The sequence below is a fragment of the Carettochelys insculpta genome, chromosome 6, assembly GCF_033958435.1.
Source record: "Carettochelys insculpta isolate YL-2023 chromosome 6, ASM3395843v1, whole genome shotgun sequence".
In the NCBI taxonomy this organism is placed as follows: Eukaryota; Metazoa; Chordata; order Testudines; family Carettochelyidae; genus Carettochelys; species Carettochelys insculpta.
In genome coordinates, this window is record NC_134142.1 from 29,750,230 (window position 1) to 29,776,904 (window position 26,675).

Genomic DNA, 26,675 nt, shown 5'->3' on the forward strand with positions numbered 1-26,675 from the left:
TATGTGCTCTGGTAACACAAGAAGACAGCTGAACTGAAGAAATAAAAGTTGGTTTGGGTCTGCTGTAGGCTGTAAGCCTCCTTGTCTTTGCAATTTGAGGTTCTCCAGTCACAAACACCTCTTTCTAGTTAAATTTCCAGACCCTTAAATCATATTTAAATGTGCACAGTGGATTATAATTATATATCAGAATACTTTTAATAAATTATTTTAGCAAATTTTCCAAAGCTTTCTCAGTGAACCAATGAGAAGTTAAAACATATCAAATGTCAATTTTAGCAGACAAGTATAAAAAGCATATTAAAAAGCCAAAAAAAACATCTGAAGTACTAACAAAGAAACTTTCTGGACTTACTTCATACAAGCCAATAGCCATAGTGTATCTAACTGGCACTTCAGGATCATGACAAAGACAGAAAAAGGTGGAGTATAGTTCCAAATGGAAGTTCTTCGGATCCACAAAAACAATCATGGCCTGTGGACAAATAAGATGGAGTCTTGAACCCAAATGTTCATATACAGAGCCAAATATTTTGGGATTCTGGCTACTGGAGGTACCCCCCACCTCTTGTGTGTGAAACCACTGCGCCTGAAATCAGCTGGGCGCATGAGCTAACAGACACTGATTTAAAAATGGGGGAGCTGGTGACAGGACATTTTGTGTGATTGTGTTCTGGAACTCTCTCCTACCACCGTAGTCTGACAGAATTTGGATATGCTGGCTTCTGGACATGCTGCAAAGTTTTTTCTGAAGAGACAAATTGAGAAATAGAGGATAGTTTGCACAGGAACCTATTACTTCATGATGAGTCAACTGATAGGTGATTTATATTCTGAGCAACTGGGTCAATTCCAGAAGGACAGGAAAGTCTTTGCCTATGAGGAAGTGGGTCTGCCCCAAAAAGGCTCGTCACCTAATAAATTATTTTGTTAGTCTTTAAAGTGCTACATGACTGCTTGTTTGTTTTGTTAGGAAAAAGTCTGGACATTGTAACTACTGAGACTTTACTTTTACACATTTTAAATTAGTTTCCAAATAACTGAAACCTTCAATGGGAGCTTTTAAAAAGAAATAAACAAAACACATTTTTAGACAGCAACAAAGCCACGTATGTAGACAGCAATATTAGACACATATGTAGCTCATTCAGAGCTAAAGCTTATACCCCTTAGAAAGCCAGCTATGCAGAACAGGTAGTGAGATCCCACTTATGAAGAGTTTCCAAACAGCTGTTCTTTCAATACCACTGTGCAAAAGGCTTTAAGGGGACAGTGTGTCTGAGAGATCTTTGACGCCAGAAATTTCTTGATCAAAATTTGCCACTGGTTTTCTGTGCCTTGGCGATGACGATACTTCCTCATAACAAAGACTATGATTATGTCACAGAGGACAAGGAAGTCAAGGAATCCACGCCTTCCACTGACCTCCATGACATTTTTTGCCCCAGGGCCGGTAATCCCAGCTGCACCACCTCTCCCGCACCCTTGAGCCCCTGCTCTGGTTGCGGGGGAGGGGATTCTGCAGCTGCCCAGCCACAGCGACAGTCCCCCCAGATATCCCAGTCATTCTGGGTGGTGGGAAACTCATGCAGCAGCCCAGCTCTTATGGTCAACAGGACCCTCCCCATTGCTGCTCAGCCACCATGCAAGAGGACCACAGAGCTCCCACTCACCACAGCAGCAGGGGGGACCCAAGAGCTCAAGCAGCGATGGGTGTTGGACTTGCCTCTCTCTCCAGTTTGTCAAAAATATTTTTAGAGAATGTCAGGCATAAATCTTGGGCTTGACATTGTTTATTGTCAATGACTGTCCATGACTTTTCCAAAAAAAATCTGACAAAAACAGACTTACTCATCACCCGTTTGGAGAATCCAGGTACTAAGTCAATTTACTTGCACTTTGCAAAGGAGTTCAGATTTGGCTCACAATATACTATGTATCTATTCCTGTTTTGTGGCTAAGGTGCATAATATAAGCTTTATAAATTAGCAGTTAACTTACTGGAAAGTTGTAAGCACAATTCTTCCTTACTGATATGTACTTCTTTTCTTGCTCTAGAGTTTGAAGTTGTATCTGATTATCATTGTGTCCGTTTTCCTGCTGCAAACCCAGTGTGCAAAGTTTCTTGTAAAATTCCAAAAATCTCAAGTGTTGCTCTGGAGTAAAAATTCCTTTAAAAATACAAAACTAATGTTTTCATTTCTTGTTACAGAATATCAAGGAAAAAGTTAACAATATCCAAAATGTCTAATTTATTTCTGGAAAAATCTGATAAAACATTTTCCCTATTTATTTTCGTATAATTCTAATGGGAGCCATTTCCTTACTGCAAGTGGTAGGGAGAAATAATGATTACAGAAAAATTAAACCTACCCAAAGAAGGAATCTTCACTTCTGCATTTTTGAACTATGTAATTTTTAGAATATTAAGGATTTAATTTGGGAGAATTGTAAAAGTATTTTTAAAATGGTAGGATTATGGATATCCCCCTTCTTGACTCCAAATCCTATACCACCATTCTCACTGAGCTCAGGCAAAGCTCTTTGCACAAATTAAGCTTTTAGCATCTTAAGAGTTTTAATAGAATGGAGTGACTTCCCTGGACCATCTGTAATGCACTCAATTTCACCTTGCTCTTAAAAAATCATTGGGCTGGATTTTTATCTCTATCCAGCCCTACTCAAGCTATAAACTTACAGGGAATGTGATCTCTAACTAGTTTCCATTCTGGCTACGTGTAAGGGACTATAAAGCAGGTATAACAAGAGGGAGGAGAAATCCCATGACATGAGCGTTTAGGGCTAATCTAAGTGGCCTTGCAGTGCCGTAGCCTCACAGGCATCAGTGTAGGACACATGGTAGTGGTATAAGAGGAGCATTTCTTACTGCTCTGAGGAGTGTGAACTGCAGATTCAGCACCTGCAGCAGCCAGAAAACCACGTGTTTTTTTTCCTGAGGCTAAACCTTCCATACTATGTTTGATGAGACACAGTACAACACTCCTAGCACTTTATTGTTAATACTGTACCCTCTTTTAAAAGGTTAATTGTTTAACCACAACTAACACTTTCACTTCAAGTTGAAACATAAAACAAGGCATCAAATGAAAGCAAAAAATGAAAAAGACAATTAGATTTTTTGTTACATATGGTGTCAGAAGGGTTTTGTACTCCTAATCATCAATCCACTTGATAAATTTTAGCTATCTGGACATTTTCTAATCTGTATACTTTAACAGACATTGAGTCACTCTGAATACAAAATTGTTAAATCGTACCATAGAGCCCATTACATAGTTTCCCTAAATGGAAAGACAAAGAAACAAGAATAGATTCATCCACTTTGAAGGATTTTTCACAGAATGATTTCACTAAAGGGAGCACAGTTTGACTTCTGTCATCTGAAAAAAAAAAAGTTGAAGTTAGCTGTTCATGTTCAATTACTTGAAGAAGAGCGTATGCCCCTATATGATAAAAATGTAAACATCCTTTAAAGTGCAGATGGGATTGTATAACTGACACTCATATTAATTAAGGAAGAACATTGGGGAAATCTACTTATTTTAAGGTTGCAGCTTGGATGGTCAACCTGTGTTTCCAGGGAAGGACCCTCATCTATAGAGGATGGGAAAACAAATATGCTTCAAGCACACACTCTGACCTGGTGTATGCAGGTAAATGAAGTAGCACACCCATGTTCTCCTTCCACCAACAAACCTAGTAGCCAAGAGACAGAAGAAAAAGATATGTAGGGAGAAAGAGAGCTTCTCAGGGTGGGGCAGTGTGAGTTCTGCTACCTTGGACTGTCTGCTTAGCTAGAAATGAAGCTTTTCAACCTAATGAGCAACCTCATTCTTCTGCAAGGCATTCATAACTTCTGCTCACTATTTAACCACTTTGCAACAGCCAAAACAGTTGTTGCAGCAATAGTAAGTAAAACACTTCTAACAGAAGTGTAAAAATGATAGCCTTGACAATTTGAAAATACAAGTATCTAATGGTATATATGCTATCTGTTAAACAACCAATTGCATTCATTGGCATTCTCCTTAAACTATCTGCATTTCGTTATGCAGCTTTCCATATGGTTTATATGTTGATTATTTGTATTTTGATAATTCATCATCAGCTCCTTGTTAAGTAAATATTTGCTCTTCACTTATGTATCAGGAAGGTGCAGTAAAGTCAGAAAAACAGGAGTGGGAGTGGAGGTGTTGTGTAAAATATAGGGTTGCTAAACAAACAATGATAAACAACAAAAAAAGAGATTACTATATAAAGTACGAAGTGTTAAATAACGAACAATGACTAATAACAATGGCATCACACAGACATATTAGGATACTTTTCATACACTCTGAGTCAGTTTCTCTGGTTGACTTTGATCTTTTGTACCTCTCTGATAATGAAAAAGCAGTGGAGATTATCTACAACTGTGTAGGCAGTTTAGCTGGCTGCTATTGCTTTCTCTAACCCCAGCAATCCTCTGTATGGGGAACATGGCTGACAACAGTGCCCTTTAATTATCCAAAATGCTCCCTTGGAGACTGTGTCAGTTGTTGAAAACTAGAATATATACAACTCAAATCTCTCAAGCTGCTGCTAAGGCAGAGCTGGGAAGAGAATCACTGAAGCATAGCTGGACCCCTGACACTGAGCCAAAGAACTTAGCAGAAAATCTGGCTCTACCTTCCCAAAGATATAGGGTCACATACCTATGAATGTATATTAATAATAGAAGTATGGGGAATACGCAGGAAGAACTTGAAATGCTAGTAAATAAACAACTAAGACATAGGTGGCATCACAAAGATGTGGTGGCATAATATGCATGAGTGGAATATTGGTATAGAAGGTACAATTTGCTCAGGAAGTAGTGACAGAGGAAAAATGAGGAGGTGATGGGATGGAAATAGGACAGAGACTGAGACTTTCTGGGTAAGAATAAAAGGGACAAAGAAAAGGTGATACCCCGGTAGGAGTCCACTAAAGGCAACCCATCCAGGAATAAGAGGTGGCTGAGGTTTTTTTTAAAACTAGCAAAATAATCAAAAGCACAGGGCTTTGTGGTGATAGGGGACTTCAACTATCCAGACACCTGTTGGGAAAATAAACACAGCCAGTGTTACACGATCTTCAACAAGTTCTTGGAACGTATTGGAGACACTTTTCTTTTTTTTTTATTCTGAAAGATGGAGAAAGCTACTACAAAGGAGGTTGTACTAGACCTGTTTTTAACAAATAGGGAGGAAACTGGTTGGGCATCTGAAAGTGAAAGGCAGCTTGGGTGAAAGTGAGCATGAAATAATAGAGTTCATGATTCTAAGCAATGGTCGGAGCAGAACAGAAAAATAAAGACAACGAATTTCAAGAAGGGAGATGTTTAGCAAACTCTAGATGTTGGTAGGTAAAGTCTCATGGGAAGAAAGACTAAGAGGAAAAAATAATTAAGGACAGTTGGCAGTTTTTCAAAGAGACTCTATTAAGGGTGCACAGGCAAATTATTCCACAATAGGAAGCATGACAGACCACCATGGCTAAACCAGGAGATCTTGAATTGTCCAAAAATCAAAAAGAAGTCCTACCAAATTAAAAACTAGGTCAAATTACAAAAGATAAATAAAACAACAAGTATGTAGAGGCAAATTATAAAGGCCAAGGCACAAAACAAGCTCAAACTATCCAGAGACACAAAGGCTGTGGCCACACTATCCCTCCCTTTTGGAGGAGGCATGTTAATGATGCAGTTTGGAAGATGCTAATGAAGTGTTAAAATTAATATGCAATGCATCATTAGCATAATGGTAGCCGCACGCAATTCCGAAGTGCTGCTTTTGGAACCCACGACGCCTGGCTAGCTCGTGACCTTTCAAAAGCACCCCCTGACCTCGAAAGCCCCTTCTTCCTAAAACCAAATACCTGTGTCTGTTTGTTGCCCTGCCCTGAGCTAGGGCCTGGTCTTGCTTGTGAGATGAGTTTGCTGCCCACCCTGAGCTAGGGTCTGGGCCTTCCAAGACTCCTGGTTTGCCGCCCCGCCCTGTACCAGGGCCTGAGCTCTCTTGTAAACTGTGTGTGCCACCACAACCTGAACTAGCGACTGGGTTCTTTTGGATGTTCGCTGTCCCACCCTGAGCTAGGGCCTGGGCCTTCTAAGACTGCTGGTTTGCCGCCCTGCCCTGTACCAGGGCCTGAGCTCTCTCGTAAACTGTGTGTGCCACCACACCCTGAACTAGGGACTAGGCTCTTTTGGCTGTTTGCTGCCCTGCCCTGAGCTAGGGTCTGGGCCTTCCGAGACTTGAACTACTTTCCCCAAATTGACACTGTTTGATTTGCTGCCCCACTCTGAACCAGAGCATTGGCCCTCCTGAAACAGGGTGTTTGCTGCCCTGCCCTGAGCTAGGGCCTGGGTGCATGTGTGTGCTACCCTGACCTAGGGCTAGGCCCTGATCTCAGCTAATTTCCCCAGTGCCCACCTGAAGCAAAGCCAGGCTTTTGAACTTCTGCCTCTCACCCACCTGAGGCAAGGAACTAGTGACACTGGGGTTTGTTGTGGTACACATGGCAATGGGGTGGAGTGGCCACCCACTTACCCGGAGGAGAAGAACCCCCTCCCAAATCAGCTACAGATGGGTTCACAAGTTAAAACAGGAAAAGAAAAAGCTACAGATTACTTAGAGAAGGTTAGATATCTTCAAGTCACCTGGGCCTGATTAAATGTATCCTAGAATACTCAAGAAGCTGACTGAAGAGATATCTGAGCCATTAGATATTATCTTTAAAAAGTAACGGAAGATGTAAAAATTACAGAAGACTGGAAAAGGACAAATACAGTGCTCATCTATAAAAAGGGAAATAAGGACAACCCAGGGAATTACAGACCAGTCTGCCAAACTTGAGCACCAGGAAAGATAATCAAGCAAGCCATTTGCAAACATCTAGAATTAGTTGAGAAATAACGGTCGTCATGGATTTGTATAGAACAAACTGATCTGACAGCTTTTTTTGATAGGATAACAAGCTTTGAGGCTAAGGGGAAGTGGTAGATGTTTTATACCTCGACTTCAATTAAGCATTTGATACAGTCTCACATGACCATCTCATTAATGTATTAGGGAAAGAACCTAGTGGGCCTATTTTAAGGTGGGTGCACAGCAGTTGGATAACTATTCCCAGCGAGTAATCATCAAAGATTCACAGTCATGAGGGAAATGCACAAGGAGTGGGGTTATGGGATGAGTTTTGGGACGACCTCTGTTCAAAATCCTCATCAATGATTTAGATAATGGCATAGGGAGTCTGCTTATACAGTTTGCAGATTATACCAAACTTGGAGGAGTTGCAAGTGCTTTGGAGGATAGGAATAAAATTCAAAATAATCTGGACAAACTGGAGAAATGGTCTGAGGTAAACAGGATGGAATTTAATGAGGACAAATGTAAAATACCTAGGAAGGAAGAATCTGTTGCACACATACAATGGCAAATGACTGTTTTGGAAGGAGTACTGCAGAAAGGGATTTAGGAGTCAGAGTGGACCCCAAGCTAAATATAAAAGTCAACAGTGTGGCACTGTTGTAAGAAAAAGCAAACATAATTTTAGGATGCCTTAACAGGAGTGTTGAAAGCAAGACTCGAGAAGTAATTCTTCTGTGATGCTCTGAGCTGATTAGGCCTCAACTGGAACACTGTGTGTCATTCTGGGCATCACATTCTAGAAAAGATGTGGACAGACTAAAGAAGGTCCACAGAAGAGCAACAAAAATTATTTAAAATCTAGAAAACATGACCCATCAGGGAAGACTTTTTAACATCTTTCAGTTCTTTCCTACTTTCCTGTTAGCCTAGTTAAGAACATGGTTACTCTCTCCTAAGAGAGAAACTTATTTTTTATGAACAGTGTGACAGTTCACAATATTGAACAGTATGAGGCAGAGGAATGTGCCTTGTGCCCAAAGAAATCCATTTTCTTAGGTTCTACTTTCTTTTTGTGTGTTCTTACAGTTTTTGATTATTCTTGTGCTTCTGAAAACACCAGTGGTCTGGATTAGGATGGGCTTGTAAATTTTTGTAGCCCTTCTATAGTGCCTGGTGTCTTCTTCTACCCTCTTGGGTGTAGGACATTTGCCAAAGTCTGTTCTCTCATTTGAGTATTCCCTTCTGAATGAAAAAAAGCAGCTCTAGATGTGGGTTTATGAGCTCAGGATACCAAAGAGCCTATTTTTGTTGCTGTTTTTTGCTGGATAACCAATGTATTCATGTCTAGGGTAAAGTTCCTGAAGGTCTGAGCTTGCTTAGTGCTAAATTTCACTCCTTTAATTGTGAAGGATGTTATTGTGATTTCTCCCTTGCCATTTCCTCCTGCGTGCAGAGAAGGTTGTCTGGTTCTCACATGACAGCTATAGCTAGTGATGTTTATGGGGAGCAAGGCCTCCATTCTCTGTCATGGGAGGTCAAAGGATGATCTGGAGCAAGAACCAGGCAAATGTGGTCCCTGCCACAGCCAAGTCTGGCTGTACAACATGCCACCTGAGGTTTGTCAGCCCACTAGTATTTGTGTTTTCATTAGCCCTGATCAGGAAACTGATGGTTCTTCCAGCAGGTTCCTTTACTGATCACAGGGGAGATGAGTTCTACTCAAGAGTGGTGAGAACAATGCTAGTGAAGAAGATGACAAGCTGAATATTTCCTCAAATGGTGGTACTGTATTGTAGTAAAACATTGCTGTGGGAGGATTCAGCAATGATAATGGTCTTGCAACTGAAAATGTAGCTCAGGATTGCAGTGGATTCAATCTTCAATGACAGTACTGATGCTTGTAAGATAGACAGTTTGATGTCAGCACAGAGATTTGCACCAAGCCACTACTTATTTGAATTGTGCCAATGGCTGAGCTTGTGTGTCCAGCTCTTGAAGTCATAGAGAGCTTGGAGGTTTTGCTTCTGGAAGACTGGTATTTCTGAGCTTCTTTGTGAGATGACCCAAAGGGATGTTCAGAGTTCCAGTTCTGTCTGTGCTCCATCTGGCCATGACACCTGGTGTGTTTTTAGAATTGATGGCTTTGATACTGGGTCTTTTTTAGTAGGGCTGACGCCAAGAATACCAGCCCTGACATTCTCACTTCCTTCTTCATTGCCTTTTTTTTTCTGCCAGACCCTGATGTGGGGTTCCTGCCTGAGGAGGAACTAACCAAAATTATTTTTTTCAGCTCCATTTTGATAGCTGCCACTTCCTTGAAGTTAGAAGCAATCTACATAGACTGCACTAATAAGATGCCAAACCAAACACCTGTCCACAGTGTGGCTCTTCACCAGAAACTGATTATGGCCACATGTAAGTAGGATAACAACACTGCCTGGTTGGAAGCATTCAAGCCCAGGTGCCTCAAAATCCACTATGATGATGGTGATCAGAGTAAAGTGCCTGGCCCCAGCATTTATATGGATGGGGAGGGGATTGTTGAACCCTTTTTCTTGTGAAAAGTATGATGTGATTGCAGATTTTTGAAGACAGAAGAATGGATTCTTCAATTAGCTTTTTATTCCCAAGACAAAGATAACAAACAGTAAAAGAGCATCAGATTGTCACTGCTGGGTTCCATCTTACTGTCAAAGGGATCCAAGGGCACTAATGAAAGGCTGCATCTCCTCCACTCTTTATGCCCTCCTATGGGAGCCATAATGGATGCTCCTAGACAAAAGACTAATCTCATTGTGCATGAGGCGCATGCACATCTACAGTAGGATTCATCCAGACACATATTTGCAAAAGAACAGCAACAGAGAGAAAGCGGTGCTAGTCTATATACTATCAAAACAAAAAAGCAGTCCAGTAGCACTTTAAAGACTAACGAAATAATGTATTTGGTGATAAGCTTTTGTGGGACAGATCCACTTCTTCAGATCATAGCCATACCAGTGGGACATTCTGTTAATAACCTGAAGGTTTGCATCTTACTGAAGAGGAATTTTCACAATAGATTGGAAACAGAGGCTGCTGAACTCTCTTTTATATTCAAATTCAACACATTAACATGTAGTTTGAACTGGGATGGGCATTTTTAGGTCATTATAGGGGCTCTTTTGCATATTTGGCTTAATCTAATTCTTGACTCCTCACCCCACCTTCTGCCCCTCTACTCTCTGATTTGCTCACCTTGATTATATTTTTCTGATTTGTCAACCTTGATTACTATGTTTGGTTTTCTATGCCTTAAATATTAAGTCTGTTCTGGTATGGCTTTGATCTTAAGAAGTGAGTCTGTCCCACAAAAGCTCATCACCTACTAAATTATTTTGTTAGTCTTTAAAGTGCTACTGGACAGCTTATTTTGTTTTGAAGAGGAACAGCTGACTGTGATTTGGTACAAAATATAACTATTAATATTTGGTATGCCACTTTCTCCAGTCACCAGATCCAAAAATCTTGTCTTCACATTCCAGTTCTGCACAACTCTGCCACTTTCTACACATCTCACACCTCCCCTTTTTTACTCCTTCTACCTGATCTTCTCTTTAATTAGTATCCCTTTTAAATATTTCTATCCATCTTTTAGTCTTTATTCCTTGAATTCACTCCTTTACACTGTACACCAAATAACTTCCCTGACCCCATTAAAGTGCCTCCTAACATACACACTCTTTCTGATGAGTAATAGTTCAACTACCAGAGTTTAAGCAAAAAATTAAACAATAAGCTTGTACCATTTTGAGCCCATTAGCTGTATTACATACCCAGCCTGTACTGTCTGACTTAGGGCCAGATACAGGGAGCAGTATTTCATTTTTTAACTGCTTCCAATGGAATCTGAGAGAGCATTTGAAGGAGTTAGCCAACACAAGTAATGATATCAGAATCTGACCCTCGCAATGCAAGCTTCTGGGGCAAGTACTGTATGTATCTCCAGGTTTTGCATAGTGTCCAGTGGCCTTCTAGCATTCAATAAATAACAATAATTACCCAGCATTCCTATTAGATGCACTGAACTTTATTCAGCCATTTTATCCCTCCCACTGACACATCACTATATAATAATGTGCTTGACAGCTAACTCACTCCTACTTGAGAGCTAAGGTATACAACAATCAGCCAGGGCAAAGACCAAACAAAGACAAAAGGAACAAAGTTATAAGTAAAACAGTAAAAGAATAAAGCCTAGCAACATGGACAGAATTAAAAGAAACGTAAATACAGTTGTATCACCATCTACACAACAGAAACAATAAAATACAATGGGACAGATTCTATAATCCAGAAAAAACTGTTGGAGCATTGGGCTCAGTAGTTCTAAACTATGACCTTACCTGCATCAAACATCTCAAGTAAATTAACTAAAGTCTCAAATGCTGCAAGACGCACACTGCTGCCTTCATCTCTCGCTAGTTCTACTAATTCAGGAAGCACTACGTTTTTTGTTAGTTCTGTCCTGCAAAGCAAGCACAATGGTTAGGGAGGACAAATAATGATACAGAACTTACACAACACCAAACCAAATTTCATCCACGCATAGTTTCCCCTGGAGGCTGTACAGTCACTCTTCAATTTGCCAATTAGTAAAAACTAAAACAAAAAAAACTGCAGGAAAACAACAACAAAATCGAAAACAAAACAGAACACCCTCAGGGAATTTTGCAGCCAGGGAAAAACAGGTTAAATTTTAAAATACAGATCACCCCCTCCAGCAACTAAAGAAAATGACTTAGTTTATCTCAAATAATAGACTGTACATACAATACAAACTGAAAAAAACAGTACAGTTATATGATTTTATACAGGTCACACAGAAGAGCTCTCCTCCAGAGCATTCAGAAACTTCTCAGTGTTACAAAAAAGGAAGGTCATAAATGTAAATGACAAAATATAAGACACGACTAGTGAAGATGCATGGATATGATTTCACTGAAAAGATGGCACTGGCCAAAGGTAAGCTGTCCTAAGCCTGCTGCCAATATCTAGAGGGATTCTGAGGCTGCCAGGACCCAGAAAGCTCCTTCTTTCACAGTCACTAACAATATCTGTGAAGGTGGTCTTGGCAACTTGAATCTCAAAACTACTATGTATATAAACTGCAGTGTATAAAGGACTGTAATCACATTTCAATCTCTGAGCAATTTGGACATTAAAAGGGAAAGACATTTTCATGGCATGGAATCATTTCTACAGAAAGATGAGTTGTGAGCAAAATGGGAGAGAGCTTCATTTCCTTGTGCAATAGTATGAAAGTGTGGGCAATCAGCATCATTTGATATGTCTGAATGCATATATAATATACACACACACAGTTACCATAATACTTAGCTCTTATATAGTTCTTTTCATCAGTGGATCTTAGAGAATTTTTAAAAGAATTCTTCAACTATGGACAACCAGAAATGTCTTCCTGTCAGTTTTAATAATATGTGAGAGGAGCTTTTCTGTTTTACTTGTATGTTTCTACCATGCTCCCTTCTCACAGTTGTCAGGTCTTCTGTACGTTGAATTTAGAAAATATGTTAATAGGGAAGGTTGTCTCTTCCTACACATATGTAAAATTTTATAGTTTGATCTTTAGTTACTGTAAACTGACACAGCTCCACCGAAGTCAATAGACCCACATCAATTTCTACAACCTTAACATTTATGTACCCTTTACATTTATCACACTGACAAGTAGAGGTACTGCAGGCAAACTACACATGGTAGCTCAGAGGGAGAGATACATCCGTATAGTACATAAGAACGCATCTGATGAAGTGGGTCTTTGCCCGTGAAAGCTTATGCTCCAAAAATTCTGTTAGTCTATTTAGGTGCCATAAGACTTCTCGTTGTTTTTGCAGATACAGACTAACACAGCTACCCACCTGATACTTGTCACCATGCAAAGAATTTTTAGGCTGTCTCACAGTTTGAACAGAAATATTAATATTGTACTGGCTATAAACAAAAAATCATAGGGTATGTACACTTTATAAACACACTATACTATTTAAACCAAACCCATACAGACCCCAATGCAAATAATAATGAATTCAAATGTTAAGAAACAGCAAGAACAAAGAATAGTTAATTGGACTGGACCACTATAGCTTCTTGACAAAACTAATAGCAACAAACCAAGTAATTCTCAGTATTTATCTTCTCAACTGATCAGACACTAATTATTAATATATTACTGGGAAATTTTTTATAATTATGAAACAGTGAGCTTCAGTAAATGGTAAAGAAAAGGAATTGTGTCATGCATGGCTGCAATATTTACATAAATGCAATGCTACAGCTTGGGGAGTGGGGCTAGCTGTGTTAGCCTGTAGTTTCACAAACAACAAGCAGTCCAGTGGCACCTTACAAGCTGGAACAGACTGTTAAATCATGGGCAGCATCTACACTTGCATTCCTCTTTCGAAAGAGGCATGCAATGAGGGAAATTGAAAATGCAAATGAGGTGCAGATTTACATATCTGGCACCTCATTTGCATATTCTTCTTTCTAAAGAAGAAAAGCAGTGTTGCTGTGGCTCTTCCAAAAGTAAACCCCATCTTCGGAAGAACCCTTCTTCCCATAAAAAAGGGAAGAGGGTTTTTTTTGAAGATGGGATTTGCTTTCAAAAGAGCTGTGTCTACACTGCTTTTCTTCTTTTGAAAGAAGCTCTTTCTAAGGAATATGCAAATAAGGCACCAGATATGTAAATCTGCACCTCATTTGCATTTTTGATTTCCCTCCTTTGCATGACTCTTTCAAAAAAGGAATGTAAGTGCAGATGCAGCCACATAGCATTAATGATTATTGCATGAAATCACTTAAAATGAAGTACAAAATTAATGCTTTAAAGCTTATTTTTTCCACCAACAGAAGCTGGTCCAATAAAATGCAGTAAGCCCTCTAAAGGCATAATTTCAAGTTGCACTTAACTTGCATTAATGAGAGTTAAGCACAACTCAAAATCCTGCTTCCCCCGGCCCTGGCTCAGCTCCCCCAGCCCCACATGGATCCAGTTTAACCCCCGTCCTGCCCCGGTTCGAACCCCGCCATGGCCCAGCTCACCACTCCTGCCCACGGCTCCAGCTCACCACCCCAGCACATGGCTCCAGCTCCACTCCCCCCCAGTTATACCCCTGCAGCCCCGGTTCAAACCCCCTCATCCCCAGTTCAATCCCCCACCACGGCCCAGCCTACCACCCACCCCTGCCCCGCACAGCCCTGACTCAACTCCCTCAGCCCCAGTTCAAATCCCCCTGCAGCCTAGCTCACCACCCGCCCATGGCTCCAGCTCACCCCCCCACCCCGCTTCAAACCCCCCTCCCAGCCCTGGTTCACCCCCCACCCTCCCCCAGCCCCAATTCAACCTGCCACAGCCCAGCTCCCCACCCCTGCGCACAGCTCTGGCTCCAGCTCTGGTTCAACCCCCTTACCCTGGTTCAACCCCCCACCATGCACATCTCCAGCTCATCTCCACCCCACACCTTGCCCCACTGCAGCCCTAACCCAACCCAGGCTTAACTCCATCCCCCATGCCCTCCCACAGCCCCAACCCACCGCCAGGCTTCACCCTCCCCAACTGCCCCCTCCCCCATCCCAGGACTTACCTTCCAAAAGGAACTCCAGGTGCTCCTGCTGCTTCCCTAGCTGTAGAACGTGCATTCCACTGGGGAAAAAAGCCACCCCCTACCTTATGAAAAATTTGAGTTATGCGAGGGTGTGTGGAAAACACAACCCTTGCATAACTTGAGGGACTAGCGTATATCAAAAATTATTTTAATATAAAATATTATTCTTTCTTACTTATGCTAAACTGCCTTTTGGGGTGGAGGGAGATAAGGGGATAACGCAGGGCATGACCACTTAAGTAAGTGAACAATCTGAATAAGTTCAATGTCTTCTAAAGCTACCCACGTGCTTAAAGGGTTGCAGGACAAAGACCCTACACAGCTGCTTTTCAAAGCACTTATATTTAATTTTATTTTCTATCTCAAATAAAATGTAAGTGGCAAATTAATCTAGCAGTCACTGAGCTGTCTTTCACTGTAACTGCTTAGTAATTGCACCACCCAGTTCATCACACCCAGCTTCAAAAGGTTAAAAACATAAAGAAGAAACATTCCCACAAATGTTGGTACTCCAAAAAAAATAAACTGCTTTTGAACAGTAGCTTTCAAAGCTAGGCATCAATTTCATCCCCTCACTTACAGTGCTGTTCATAGGATTATGACAGGGATTCCATAGGGTAAAAAGTATCCTTTTGACCCCATGTAGTACTTGCTATGCTGTATGGTCATGACAAGATACTATGGCTATGTCTACACTAGAAGCACCTCTCTATAGAAGTTACTGTCAAAAGAGATGTTCCAACAAAACTTCTGTCAACACATCATGTCTACACATAAAAGTGGATTGATCTTTTGATCCACTCTGTTGACAAAAGGGCCTTGAAGCAGCTACACAGCTTTTCTGTCTACAGTTTTTTGTCAACAAAAGCCCAGTTTTGGCTACAAAACTCTCTAGTGTAGACACAGCCTATAAGTTTTAACTTGTTTATAAGTTCAACAAAGCCTTCTATCCTGTTATATTATTAACTTTTAAAAAAATGAAGAAGTTTTCAAGTTTATACTAACAGCTAGTACAGAATTTACATTTACCATAGGCAATCAAAATATGTTTATCATCCTTGTGCAATGAGTGGCTGTTAGTTTTTAAATAAAATCCATGGACTACTTCAAGGTTGTTTTTCATCTTTGTGCATCTACACATTAAAGAACTGATGTCAGATGAATTTTCCCATTGACTTAAAGGAGCTTTGAATCAGGCCCTCTTCAGAAAACCATGTTTTTGTTCTCATGTAATTATACAAATAAATTTCTGAATTACATAAAGTGTAAGTGAGGGACAGCTGTGGGCAACTGACGGAGATTGCAACACACTCTGAATATCAAATAATTTAACATGCAGGGATACATATTTTAAGAGTTTTTACATTACTACTAAATACTTTAGAACTATATTTACATTTTATAGTAAATTTTGCAAGTTTTACTCACCCTATTCCTTGAGCTATATGTTCCAGTTGCCGACACATGCAGGATCGAACTTCATATTCTACATCCTGGCAAAGTGATTTTACCAGTGGAAGAATTTCCCTTTTAATGCTAAAAATATTGAACATTTTAAATTAGTATGAAGAAATAAGTATTTGTAGGCTCCAATTGGTTACAAATCTGATTCTAGATGGTTCACTGTAATCTTAATTTGTACTCTTCAGGCAGCAACATTTAATATTTATAGCAATAGGTGTTGAAGGGAAATGGGTTACAATACAACTGAATTCTGAAGCTTATAATTATAAATAGTATAGAACTTTACAGGATATTTTTATAACTAAGCTAAAATACAAAATGGAATTTTCACAGAAGCATCTTATCCATATTCACCACAATTTGTTAATATGTCATTTGAAGGATTTTAAAGTCTTTGAAAACACTGTTTAAATATAGTATCTTAATAAAGATACATAATCACCAACTTCAGTACAATACTTGGACAGCTGCTGTATGAATACACACACGTTGTATAAATTGAAATGAAAGTCCCAGTTATGTTTGTCAGAATCAGCTGTTTGCAAACTCAACAAAATAGGAAATTTAATATAAATGGCTACTTTTAAAAAATTAAACTTAAATCCCTTGATCCAGATGTTACATTGGATCTGTTCTAGAATCAATAAATCAAACTGGACCCTCTAAATCAGCATTATACACTGTTATTGTCCACTCTTCTACTACATTTTTACAGATTCCACTACAGCACACAGACAGCTCTGTCTTTTAAAAAAATACAATTCACACAATGTGAATGGACTCGGCAAGGTAGCATTATCTCAGCTGTGGCTGCAAAACACAGCAGCTTAGTTTGCATGTTAAACGACTGCATTTAAAATTTGTTTTTGCAGATCCATCAATTTAATCTGAAGGAACTATTGAGCAGCTCACCCAACTGTAGAGTGGGAAACCATTTTCCAATCATTTTCCCATACTAAACATGCTTCTTAAGACATTCTAAGACACTATCATGTACAGAAGGTAAGGAACAGACTTCCAGAACAACTGGTTTGTGCTGCTACATTTTCCATCCCTTTCAGTCCTTAACATGGAAGAGGCAGGCCCTTGCAAAGCAGGAATGCTCACTGAATTTCTGTTGCAACATTTGAACTATGTAGCCTGGGATGCTCTTTAGCCCTTCTTTGGAGATTTTAAACAGCAGAGCTTGTACAAAAAAAATAAAATAAAATCCTTCTTTCAATGCATACAGAATTTAGAGAATCTTGAAACCCTTCTTAGAATGCAAAAGGAAGGAAAACTCTAGGCTGATATGGAAATCTTGTACCCTCATTGGGAAGAAAATCTTGAGGATGAACTTGTCTTAATGCAAGGTGAGGCCTGAATCATCCCGTGCTTGTACAGCACTTAACACAAAAAGGCATCAATCCCAAGTAGAATCTTGGTTATCATCACAAAACAGACAATAAAGGTAAAATTTAAAAGGAGACCTTCTTAAGGGTTTTTAGCTATCTAAGCTCCTCTAGCTAACGAAAGCATTCCCAAAAAGGGATGTTTGAAATGGAAGAAAAAGAAACAGAATAATTCCCTTTAGTCTCAGGAAAGGTCATGATCAAAAGTTAGATTCCAGGAGACAATAAAAAGTGTAACTCAACCAAGGCTGTGTCTACACTACAAAAATAACTTTCAAGTTGCTTACTTCAAAGTAATCAACTTTGAAGTTGAGAGTCTCCACATACCCTACTTCGAAGTTGAACTTCGCAGTAAGGGAAAATGTGTGTTAAACTTCAAAGTAGGGCACTATTCCTTTCCTGGGAATAGAGTAAGTACTTTGAAGTTGGGATCAGTTAACACTGAAGTAAGGCAAAATGTGTGTAGACTCTCTGCTGGCTACTTCGATGTAGTGCCTAACTTCAAAGTTAATTCCTAGTGTAAACACACCCCCTAGACTCTATTAATACTGTTACTGATTATTATTTCAAATAGCAATATAGGTATTCATAACACTATGCAAACACATACATTGCAAAGACTCCAACATTGCAAATTAATTATTTGCAGACTGACCCAGCATCACTACCAAATCAACCATTGTTAATGGTAATACAATGTTTGATCATTCTGGAACCATTTGAGCTTCCCTCTCTTTCACAGAAACATTCTGATGTACAATTCTTCCCATGGGGCTGGAATTATGAGCTCCTTTACTTGGTCTTTATAAGAATTCAGATTTCCAGGAATCAAATTTGGATTCTCTGTAAGCCATGGTCTGTGCAGGCTTACAGTATGAGATAAAGACCCGCTCTGTTCTGTGTACCAAATGAAGGCTCTTTTGGAGTTGGAAGCCTTCCTTTTGCTTTCATCTAGTCTTCCAAACAACTTTAGTTAACAGAACTAAATTACACATGACTTACAAAGATCACTCCACATACAATGCTACATTTACCTGTTATCACATAACCAGTTGTAGTTTCTTGGCTGGATTAAAAACAGCCTCATAAAAGAGGCCAGTGCCAATGCACACACAATTTAGACTTCCTTTTTCATGGAAAAAAGCAACAGCTTGGTAAAGGTAATCATTCCCATTTCTTTTACCCAGTTCTAGTTGGCTCTGGTCAAATAAAAGTTTTAACCAAAAATCAGCAAATTTTCAATGTATAAATAGCTCTCCTAACAGCTGCACAATCACCAGGTCTTCACAAACTATGGTAGTGTAAAATCTAAGCAGGAGTCAAAGGCCACCTTTGTACACTCCACTCTTGCAGAAAGTACAACTGCCATATTCTGCAACAATCCCCAATAAAAGGTTCCACCCACATCACAGTGACAGATAATGCAACAAGCGGTCACATAGAGCCATCTTATGATTCCCCTGTACCAGGGAACACTATGCTGGCCACTTAAGCAAGTTTTACATTTGCTCTGAGCTGTTGCAGTAGCACACAACAGCGTTTGGAGAGACCAGGACATGATTCTTCAAATTTTCATTTAAGAAATATCCGTTTAAAACATGTTACCAGATAGACCACTTAATTTCAGAGGGTGTTTGGGGCCAACAGAGAGATGGAAGCATGTACAAAAGAAGCTCCCCATCAACAGAAACTAAACTGCACCTTGTGTTTAAACCTTGGGGAACCTGTCCTGTTTCTGGCATGAGACATTAGGTGCTTGTCTGACTATCACCCAGCAGAGCGGAATCCCTTTTTACACTGGAAAGTGGTTGTCTTTGGCAGATCATCTTCCCAGTTGTTTGGGATAGGGATCCTGGTAGAGCAGTGATGAGCAACCTGTGGGTCACAGACCATCTATGGCCTATCAGAACATTCTTGCGGGACGTAAGACAATTGACTGCCTGCATGCAGTGCAACCCGCAGCTCCTGCTGGCTGTGGTTCTCTGTTCTCAGCCAATGGGAGCTGTGGGAAGTGGTGGCCAACACATCTGCATTCCCTTTGCCTGCAGGCACTGCTTCCCACAGCTTGCATTCGCTGTGGAGGGCAGTGCCTGTGGATGGCCAACATCAGCAAAATGTCTTTTAGCCCTCAATTTAATTAGCCTGATGGGCAACTTACAGCCTCTACTGCTGCAGAGGGATCTGGAGTCTGCAACTTGCCCTAGAAAGGCAGATCTCAAGGGAAAGGGTCCAGAAATATTCAGGGCTTGGAGCTGAGTCTTGCCTCTAGCCCTGCCTGCCATCCCCAAAGACCACCCCCAGAATGTACCACAATCCATGTGCCTCTGCTAGGCTCCAGAGCATCCTTGGCTAAAAGCAGGTGACTGCCCTGCAACTCCATGCTGTGCTTTCTCCCTGCAGCTGGCTGGTGTAGCGACCAGAAGAGATCCCTCTCAGAATTCCTCGCATGCTCAGTAACATCTGCTGTTGTCGCTGCCCTCACTCTTTAACATTCTGCTGCCTGCTCTCTAAAGAGGTTATAAACAGGCAAAAGGGGCAAATCAGAGTAGGGAGAGGATGGTCAGGGTCTGAGCAGTGGAAAACAATTTACTGGCCTGGTCAAAGGACAGTAGGTACTGGGCAGCCTAGAGAGACTGTAGGGGGAAAAAATCAGGGTGTGGGTTAGTATGAACAGGATTCAAGCTCAGGGAGGAGGTACTGCCAAACTGTGAGTGGGCACAAAAGGCCTGCACAGAATGGAGGAGATGAGCCACTTGCTGTGCTTGCAAAGATGAGGATTAGGAGGGGCACAGATGCTTTCTCCCCCTCCTCCCCTGGCTGATGGGATCACTGCATGTCAGCCTGGGAGGACTGGCTTCCCGGGACTGGGTTCTTAAAGGCACAGACATCCCAATTTCTAGACTGTCAATGCCTAGACACTGCAGTGCCTCTATATTTTATATGAAGTGCTGAGGTGCTAAGCTCCCTTCCAGAGCCTGTCCCTGCCCCCCCTGCACTCCAATCCCATCTCAGCCCACAGCCTGCAACCAGCATTCAAACTCCCTCTCACAGTCCACACCCTGTGTCCTATGCCTCATACCTCTGCCCCAGCCCAGAGCCCGCACTCTTGCGCCAAAACTCCCTCTGAGAACCTGCACCCACCCCCACTCAAATTCCCTCCGAGAGCCTACACCTGAAACCTCTCCTGCACCCCAACTTCCTCCAAGAGCCCACATCCCTCCTTCACCCTAGCCCCCAACTCCAGCCCAGGTCCTGCACAGAGCATCAAAACTCCTTCCCAGAGCTTTAGACAGGGCGTGGGAATAGCACTTGGACTTGGTCTGGGTACCATCAAAAATTATACTCGAAGGAATCCTTTTCTTTAGCCTTCGGACTCAGGGAGGATTAGTATCCTTGCAAAGGATCCACACACACTAGTCTCTCATCTAGACAGTTGTGGGACACAGTTATTAATGTTGTCTGCACAGGAAAGGCTGGCTGAAAAGGATCTATTTCATAGAGGGCTGATTAAAGTGACAGCAGAAGGTAAACAAAGTAGTATGGATATTTAGGGTAAGTAGCTTCTAGGGCTTTTACTGTAGTTAGATATCTCCAGGTTCTGTACTGCAGTCCAAATCACTGACCTTCCATTTTGGAGGTAGAGGAGGTCATGTCAACAGCATCTGACTGCTGCTGTGCCCCCATTCAGTTACAATAAGGAGAAAATTCCAAGCAAAGAATTCTGAAATCTGGGCACAAAACTCAAAATTTAGGAAAAAGATTTTGCCTTTAAGAGAGAAAGAGTTTCAAGTTAACCAATTTCTTTACTGGAGATTTTTAAATAGATTTTAACAATATGCATCAGCAAGACATGAGAGAATCTGACTGCACATGAGGAGATAAATACATTGGCATGCTCATCAAGAGTTGGGATGCTTGCCTGCTGTTTTTGATAACCAGGTATGGTTATGCCTCCAAAAGCTTCAAGCAGGCTGAAACCATTGTTCAGATCTATGGATCTTCCTTCACAGAAAAATAATCTGGAAAAATGACATGAAAAATGGTGTTCCCAAGATAACCTCTTGACTGGTAGAAGACAGGGAAATTGAAAGCTGATGACAATGGCAATGTTTGAACTTGATGAGTAGTGTGACCTACCTAATGAATATTTCTTAAAGCTAATTAGTATTATGAAGGATGGATCTGGAAGAACAAAAGCATTACATTTTTGTATAATAAAGAAAATTATGTAAATATACTTGTAACATTATCCACCAGCAAAGACACAGTGATAAACATTAAATCTGAAATATCTATACACAAGCTACTCACATATGAGCTTCAAACTTGTTTGCTAATTTTCCCAATATTTTACAGCTAACTAAGCGAGACTGAAGTGTTTGGGAAAGCTGCGCCTTGGAAACAAGTGGATTCAGGATCTATATGGAAAAAATGTGAGAACACATTTAAACACTAAAAATATATTTGTGTTTGAAACAGATCTAGTTATACATACTACAAGGCTGTGTCTACACTTGCATTCCTCTTTTGAAAGAGGAATGCACATGAGAAAAATCAAAAATGCAAATGAGGCACTGATTTACAAACCATGCTTTATTTGCATAATTTATTTTCAGAAGAGATTCTTTCAAAAGGAAAAAAAAAACAGTGTACATGGGGCTCTTTCAAAAATAAACCCCATCTTTGAAAGAACCATTCTTCCTGAAACAAAATAGGAAGAAGGGGCTCTTTCAAAAATACACTCCATATTCAAAAGAACCCTTGTACACGTTTTTCTTTTGAAATAATCTCTTCTGAAAGGAGATTATGCAAATGAAGCACAAGATATGTAAAGCAGTGCCTCATCTGCATTTTCGATTTCCCTTATTTGCATTCCTCTTTTGAAAGAGAAATGCAAGTGTAGACTCAGCCCAAATGTGCATTACTTTTTCACAAAATTAGATTCTGATCAGAATAACATACAGATGAAGATGATTCAGATGCTTGCATTTTATTGTTTAATGCCAACTATAGTATGTACCAAATATATCTTGGGTCAAATTCTAGGTTATGATTCATGCCATAATTATAACTATTATGCCTTTGCAATGTTACATCTATCTTTTTGTGTTTTCATTTGAGCCATGTCTACACTGGCAAAAATCTGCGAAATGGCCATGGCTAATGGCGATTTCGAAGATTACTAATGACACACTGAATTGAATATTCAGCGCCTCATTAGCATCAGCACGCTTCCGGCCATGGTGCTTCGAAAGCACCGCTTTCCAATACATGGGGCTCGGCGCAGCTACATGGGGGTCCTTTTTGCAAGGACCCTGCACATTTTGAAATCCCCTTATTCCTTTCAGCTGACAGAAAAAAGGGGATTTTGAAATATACAGGGTCCTTTCGAAAAGGACCCTCATGTACCTGACCTGCGCACAATGGAAAGCGACACTTTCGAAGTGCTGCAACCGGTGGCATGCTAATGAGGTGCTGAATATTCATTTCAGCATGCATTAGTATTCTCTGATTTGGCCATTAGCCATTTCGAAATTTTGGCCAAGTGTGGCCACAGCCTTAGAGAATAATTCTAGAAGCATATTTATTGATATTTGGAGAATTTTCACACAAAGGGGGCCTTGCATGGAAAAAGCCAAACAAGCAAACAAACAACCAAACAAAAAACAGAGGAGAAGGAAGGAAAAGAAATAGTCTGAAGATCTTTTATCAAGTTTTTTCCAAAGACACAACCTTTGATCTGGATTTGGTGGCCACATACACTCACAACTTGGAGTATCTCTAGGATTCATAGATAAAGGGTTCCATTTTCATGCCCAGCCATGACCCATTGCTGCTTCTGCTGATGCAGTACTACCCATTTGCTGAATTTACCCCAGGATCACAGAGGATCCGCTCTCAAAGGGAGCCAGAAAGATAATATTCCTAGGTGTATTATCTTCTGATGAGAAATTGCCATAGAAATCCATATGCAGAGCAGGGGAAGATGCTACAAAGAAGGGTACGTTCCCTGCTGTGTCTCAACTCTTCATTCAACCTTTCATGTACAACCCCAGCAGATGATAACACATAGGCAAAGAAAGGCTAACAATACTAAAGAAGCAGTCATTCCCATCATCTTAGTGACAGAAATTTTGAGATTAATGTGCTAAGATTCCCTACTGTGAAAATGTGAATGGATGAACAAGCTAGAATTAGTATGTTACACATTATAACATGTAATAAGGAAATGAGTTATATAGGGTTTGTAGGCACCAAATACTATTATTTAATTATTTGAACAATGGCAGCACCCAGAACATGTCAGGTACTTTCCAAACCTTAAGCAAAACACATTCTTTTCCATAACATGCTTTGAATTTAGCCTGCCTTCCAATTTCCATTTGCAATACATAAAACAAGAAGAATCAAAGTGTCACAAAAATAATTAAGAAAAGACTTACATCATGTGACCTTATGCAACTGCTGTGCTAAAAATGCCTCAGCAATTGTATTATGCACAAGATACATTGTTATGGGGACATCCTAGCATTTTACTGTGTTTTCAGGAAAAAGCAGTGAGCAAGTTGACACTTTCCATAAGTGATCTATTTTTAAGTTACATTACAGAAATACATTGGTTCTAGCAAAATTAATTTATTTGGTTATAGTTAGCCTTTACCCTTCAAACACAATTTAAAAAGCAATATGGATTTAATTTACAAGCACATTTTAAGAATGTTTTTATAAAGCACAAATTATTAGCAATGGGCAGGTGACAGAATTCTTCCACACCCCACAGCCATAATATAGGCTATGCCTAGATTGCTGAGAACTGTCAGCAAAAGATAAGCAAATTGCACAACACATTTGTGTATCTCTTGCAGACAGTTCTGTCAGAAGACGCTTTCCCAACATTTGGGCCCGTGAGGATAGGGCCAAATGTTGGGAAAATCCCCCTCTGCTGAGACATCCCTTCTTCCTCGTGGAACAAGGATAACCAGGATGTCGAGAGCATGCTTTTGAAATGGCTGTTTAGACTTAGATATAGCCATAGAGCCAAATACAGGATTGTTTGAAAGCTTTGATCCACTGAGAGGAACTTAAATCCCCAAGTCCACGACACCTACAGCATAATATTAGCTTCCATGCAAATCCAGAAATTTTAAGTTACCAAACCAAAAACTTTCATTAGAACATTCTGCCACATTTACTATCATCTTCAAAATTGAAAACACAGAGCTCTGAAAGCATTTTATTGATGATAAGCCAATTTAAAAGTATTATAGTCATTTTAATTGATGCACACAAAAGCTTTTAAGATGACCTTCCATCTTCCCAACACACTGCTTTAGTACAGGATGTTCTACATATAGCTTGATTTTCACAGGTGTTGACTGCTTGTTACTCCTTTTGAGGCAAATAGGACCAGCAGTTACTCCAAGTTTTTGAAAATTAGATCATCATTCATAAAAATATTTAATCTATTCTATATTAATGTTTCCATGAAAAAACAACATTACCTCATGTCTGATGGATTCTTTTGGCAAGAGTTCTATTACCGCAAGAAGGGTTTCCAGCCACGCATTGCTGACACCTGTTACACACAAATGGACTATATGTTATATTATAAATCAGTTGTATGAAACAACTTCTGATTTGGTGCAGTCAGCTCTTCAATCAGCTATACTTCTAAATTACATTATAATACATTCAAAAATATTCACACACTTCTAACTGTTTGCATGTACTTCAATAGAAAAGCACGTGTTGCCTGCATTTGGAGTCTAGAGAGAATTACTCTATTACTTAGTTTTGGAACAACAACAGTTTGAAGATGACAGTTTCCTCCAATGAGAAACAACATGCTATTTAATTTACTAATGTAAAACTTTCCATTATTGCTGCAAGAGTCATTTTTCATTTTTCTGTATTAAGATAATTTCCAGTAAGTCAAAAGAAAATCTCCAAAATGTCAATATTAAGAAGAAAATACTATAGTCCACTTGTACTTATTCAAGCACAGATTCAAAGTAATTTCTTTGAAGTTTAGAATAAAGACCTCAGGATTTTGTATACCAAATATACATGTACTTGTTTTATTCAAAATGGAAGAAACTTTCAGATAAATAACAATACATAGAAAGGTCAATATATAGAAAACCTTGCATACTGTATGCCATTTCCCCACAAAAACCCCACCATTAATTAATATACTCACAAATTAGTATAATTGCATTTATTGTTTTAGGTAGTACTGTACACACAATAGAGAAATGTATATCAGAAAGAACCTATCAGTTATCAGCATAGCATCATGATCCTGACCTGCATCTCTGTGTTCCAGATTCTGTAAAATGATGTGTAGAAAGGAATGGGAGTAAGTATGAATGGACACTGACTCCTCTTGTAGAATAGTCAAAAATGAAACAGCAGCAGTTAACTGCATTTCCACCCCTGCAACGTGCAGGACTTCCTGTATAATCAGAAAGAGTATTTATTTAAAAGGATGAGACTGAAATACATTAAAAGAAAATTCCAAAGTATATAAGAAGTTGAATGTGAAACTATCCTTACACAACCACTTCCTTCGAACAGCAATCATTTAGAAATACTCTAATCTCTTTTCAACTATACGTTTGTAAATTCAGGTATATTAGAAATTATATTAATATAAAGCTTTAAAGACAAATACATTTAAATGGGATACAATGGTTGACACCAATTGGTTAGGAAAATGTATCACTCATTACAATTTTACAAAAGTTTTTTTGGTTTCATGTGTCATGGTCAATTAGTTCTGTGTTTAGGTGTAGACACTTTATGTATGTTCAGAAAATGTTATAACAAACCAGAGAGTATTGATTTCAGTTATTAATGGGTTAGAAAGACAAATATATTATCTGGAAAGTGATATCAAATTGATCAATGTTATTTAAACGTCTTGTCATCAACTGATACTGAACATAAACAACATTTTACAGGATAGCCCCTTAATAAAAACAGACAAAGATGGATTTTATGTAAGCACTTCTCTGATTACGGATACTCAACTTTATCATGAACCAACCTCATCTATTAGAAACTTTCAGAGTGCCTATACCAAAGTCAAATAATAATAATGACGATATGGTAGAGAAAATGTGAATAAGTGTTCATTTGTAGATAGTTGTCAGAATAAAAACTAAAGGCTGTATCTCTCTCGATCTTTCAAAGTTATTTAGACATAACACAACATCTACTATGTTTAACCTGTATGAGTC

General features: G+C 39.7%; 1 protein-coding gene across 1 annotated transcript in view; it reads right to left on the bottom strand.

Annotated features, from left to right (window-relative positions):
- Positions 1-26,675, bottom strand: part of PPP4R4 (protein phosphatase 4 regulatory subunit 4) — a 59,928-nt gene that overhangs the window by 31,949 nt on the left and 1,304 nt on the right. The window contains exons 2-9 of the mRNA XM_074998738.1: positions 25,741-25,888; positions 24,936-25,009; positions 21,745-21,851; positions 16,007-16,114; positions 11,300-11,421; positions 3,279-3,401; positions 2,002-2,171; positions 356-475 (exon numbers count right to left, since the gene is read on the bottom strand). Of these exons, the coding sequence (XP_074854839.1) occupies positions 356-475; positions 2,002-2,171; positions 3,279-3,401; positions 11,300-11,421; positions 16,007-16,114; positions 21,745-21,851; positions 24,936-25,009; positions 25,741-25,861 (945 nt within the window). The 5' untranslated portion in view covers positions 25,862-25,888. The remainder of the gene's footprint in view (positions 1-355; positions 476-2,001; positions 2,172-3,278; positions 3,402-11,299; positions 11,422-16,006; positions 16,115-21,744; positions 21,852-24,935; positions 25,010-25,740; positions 25,889-26,675) is intronic.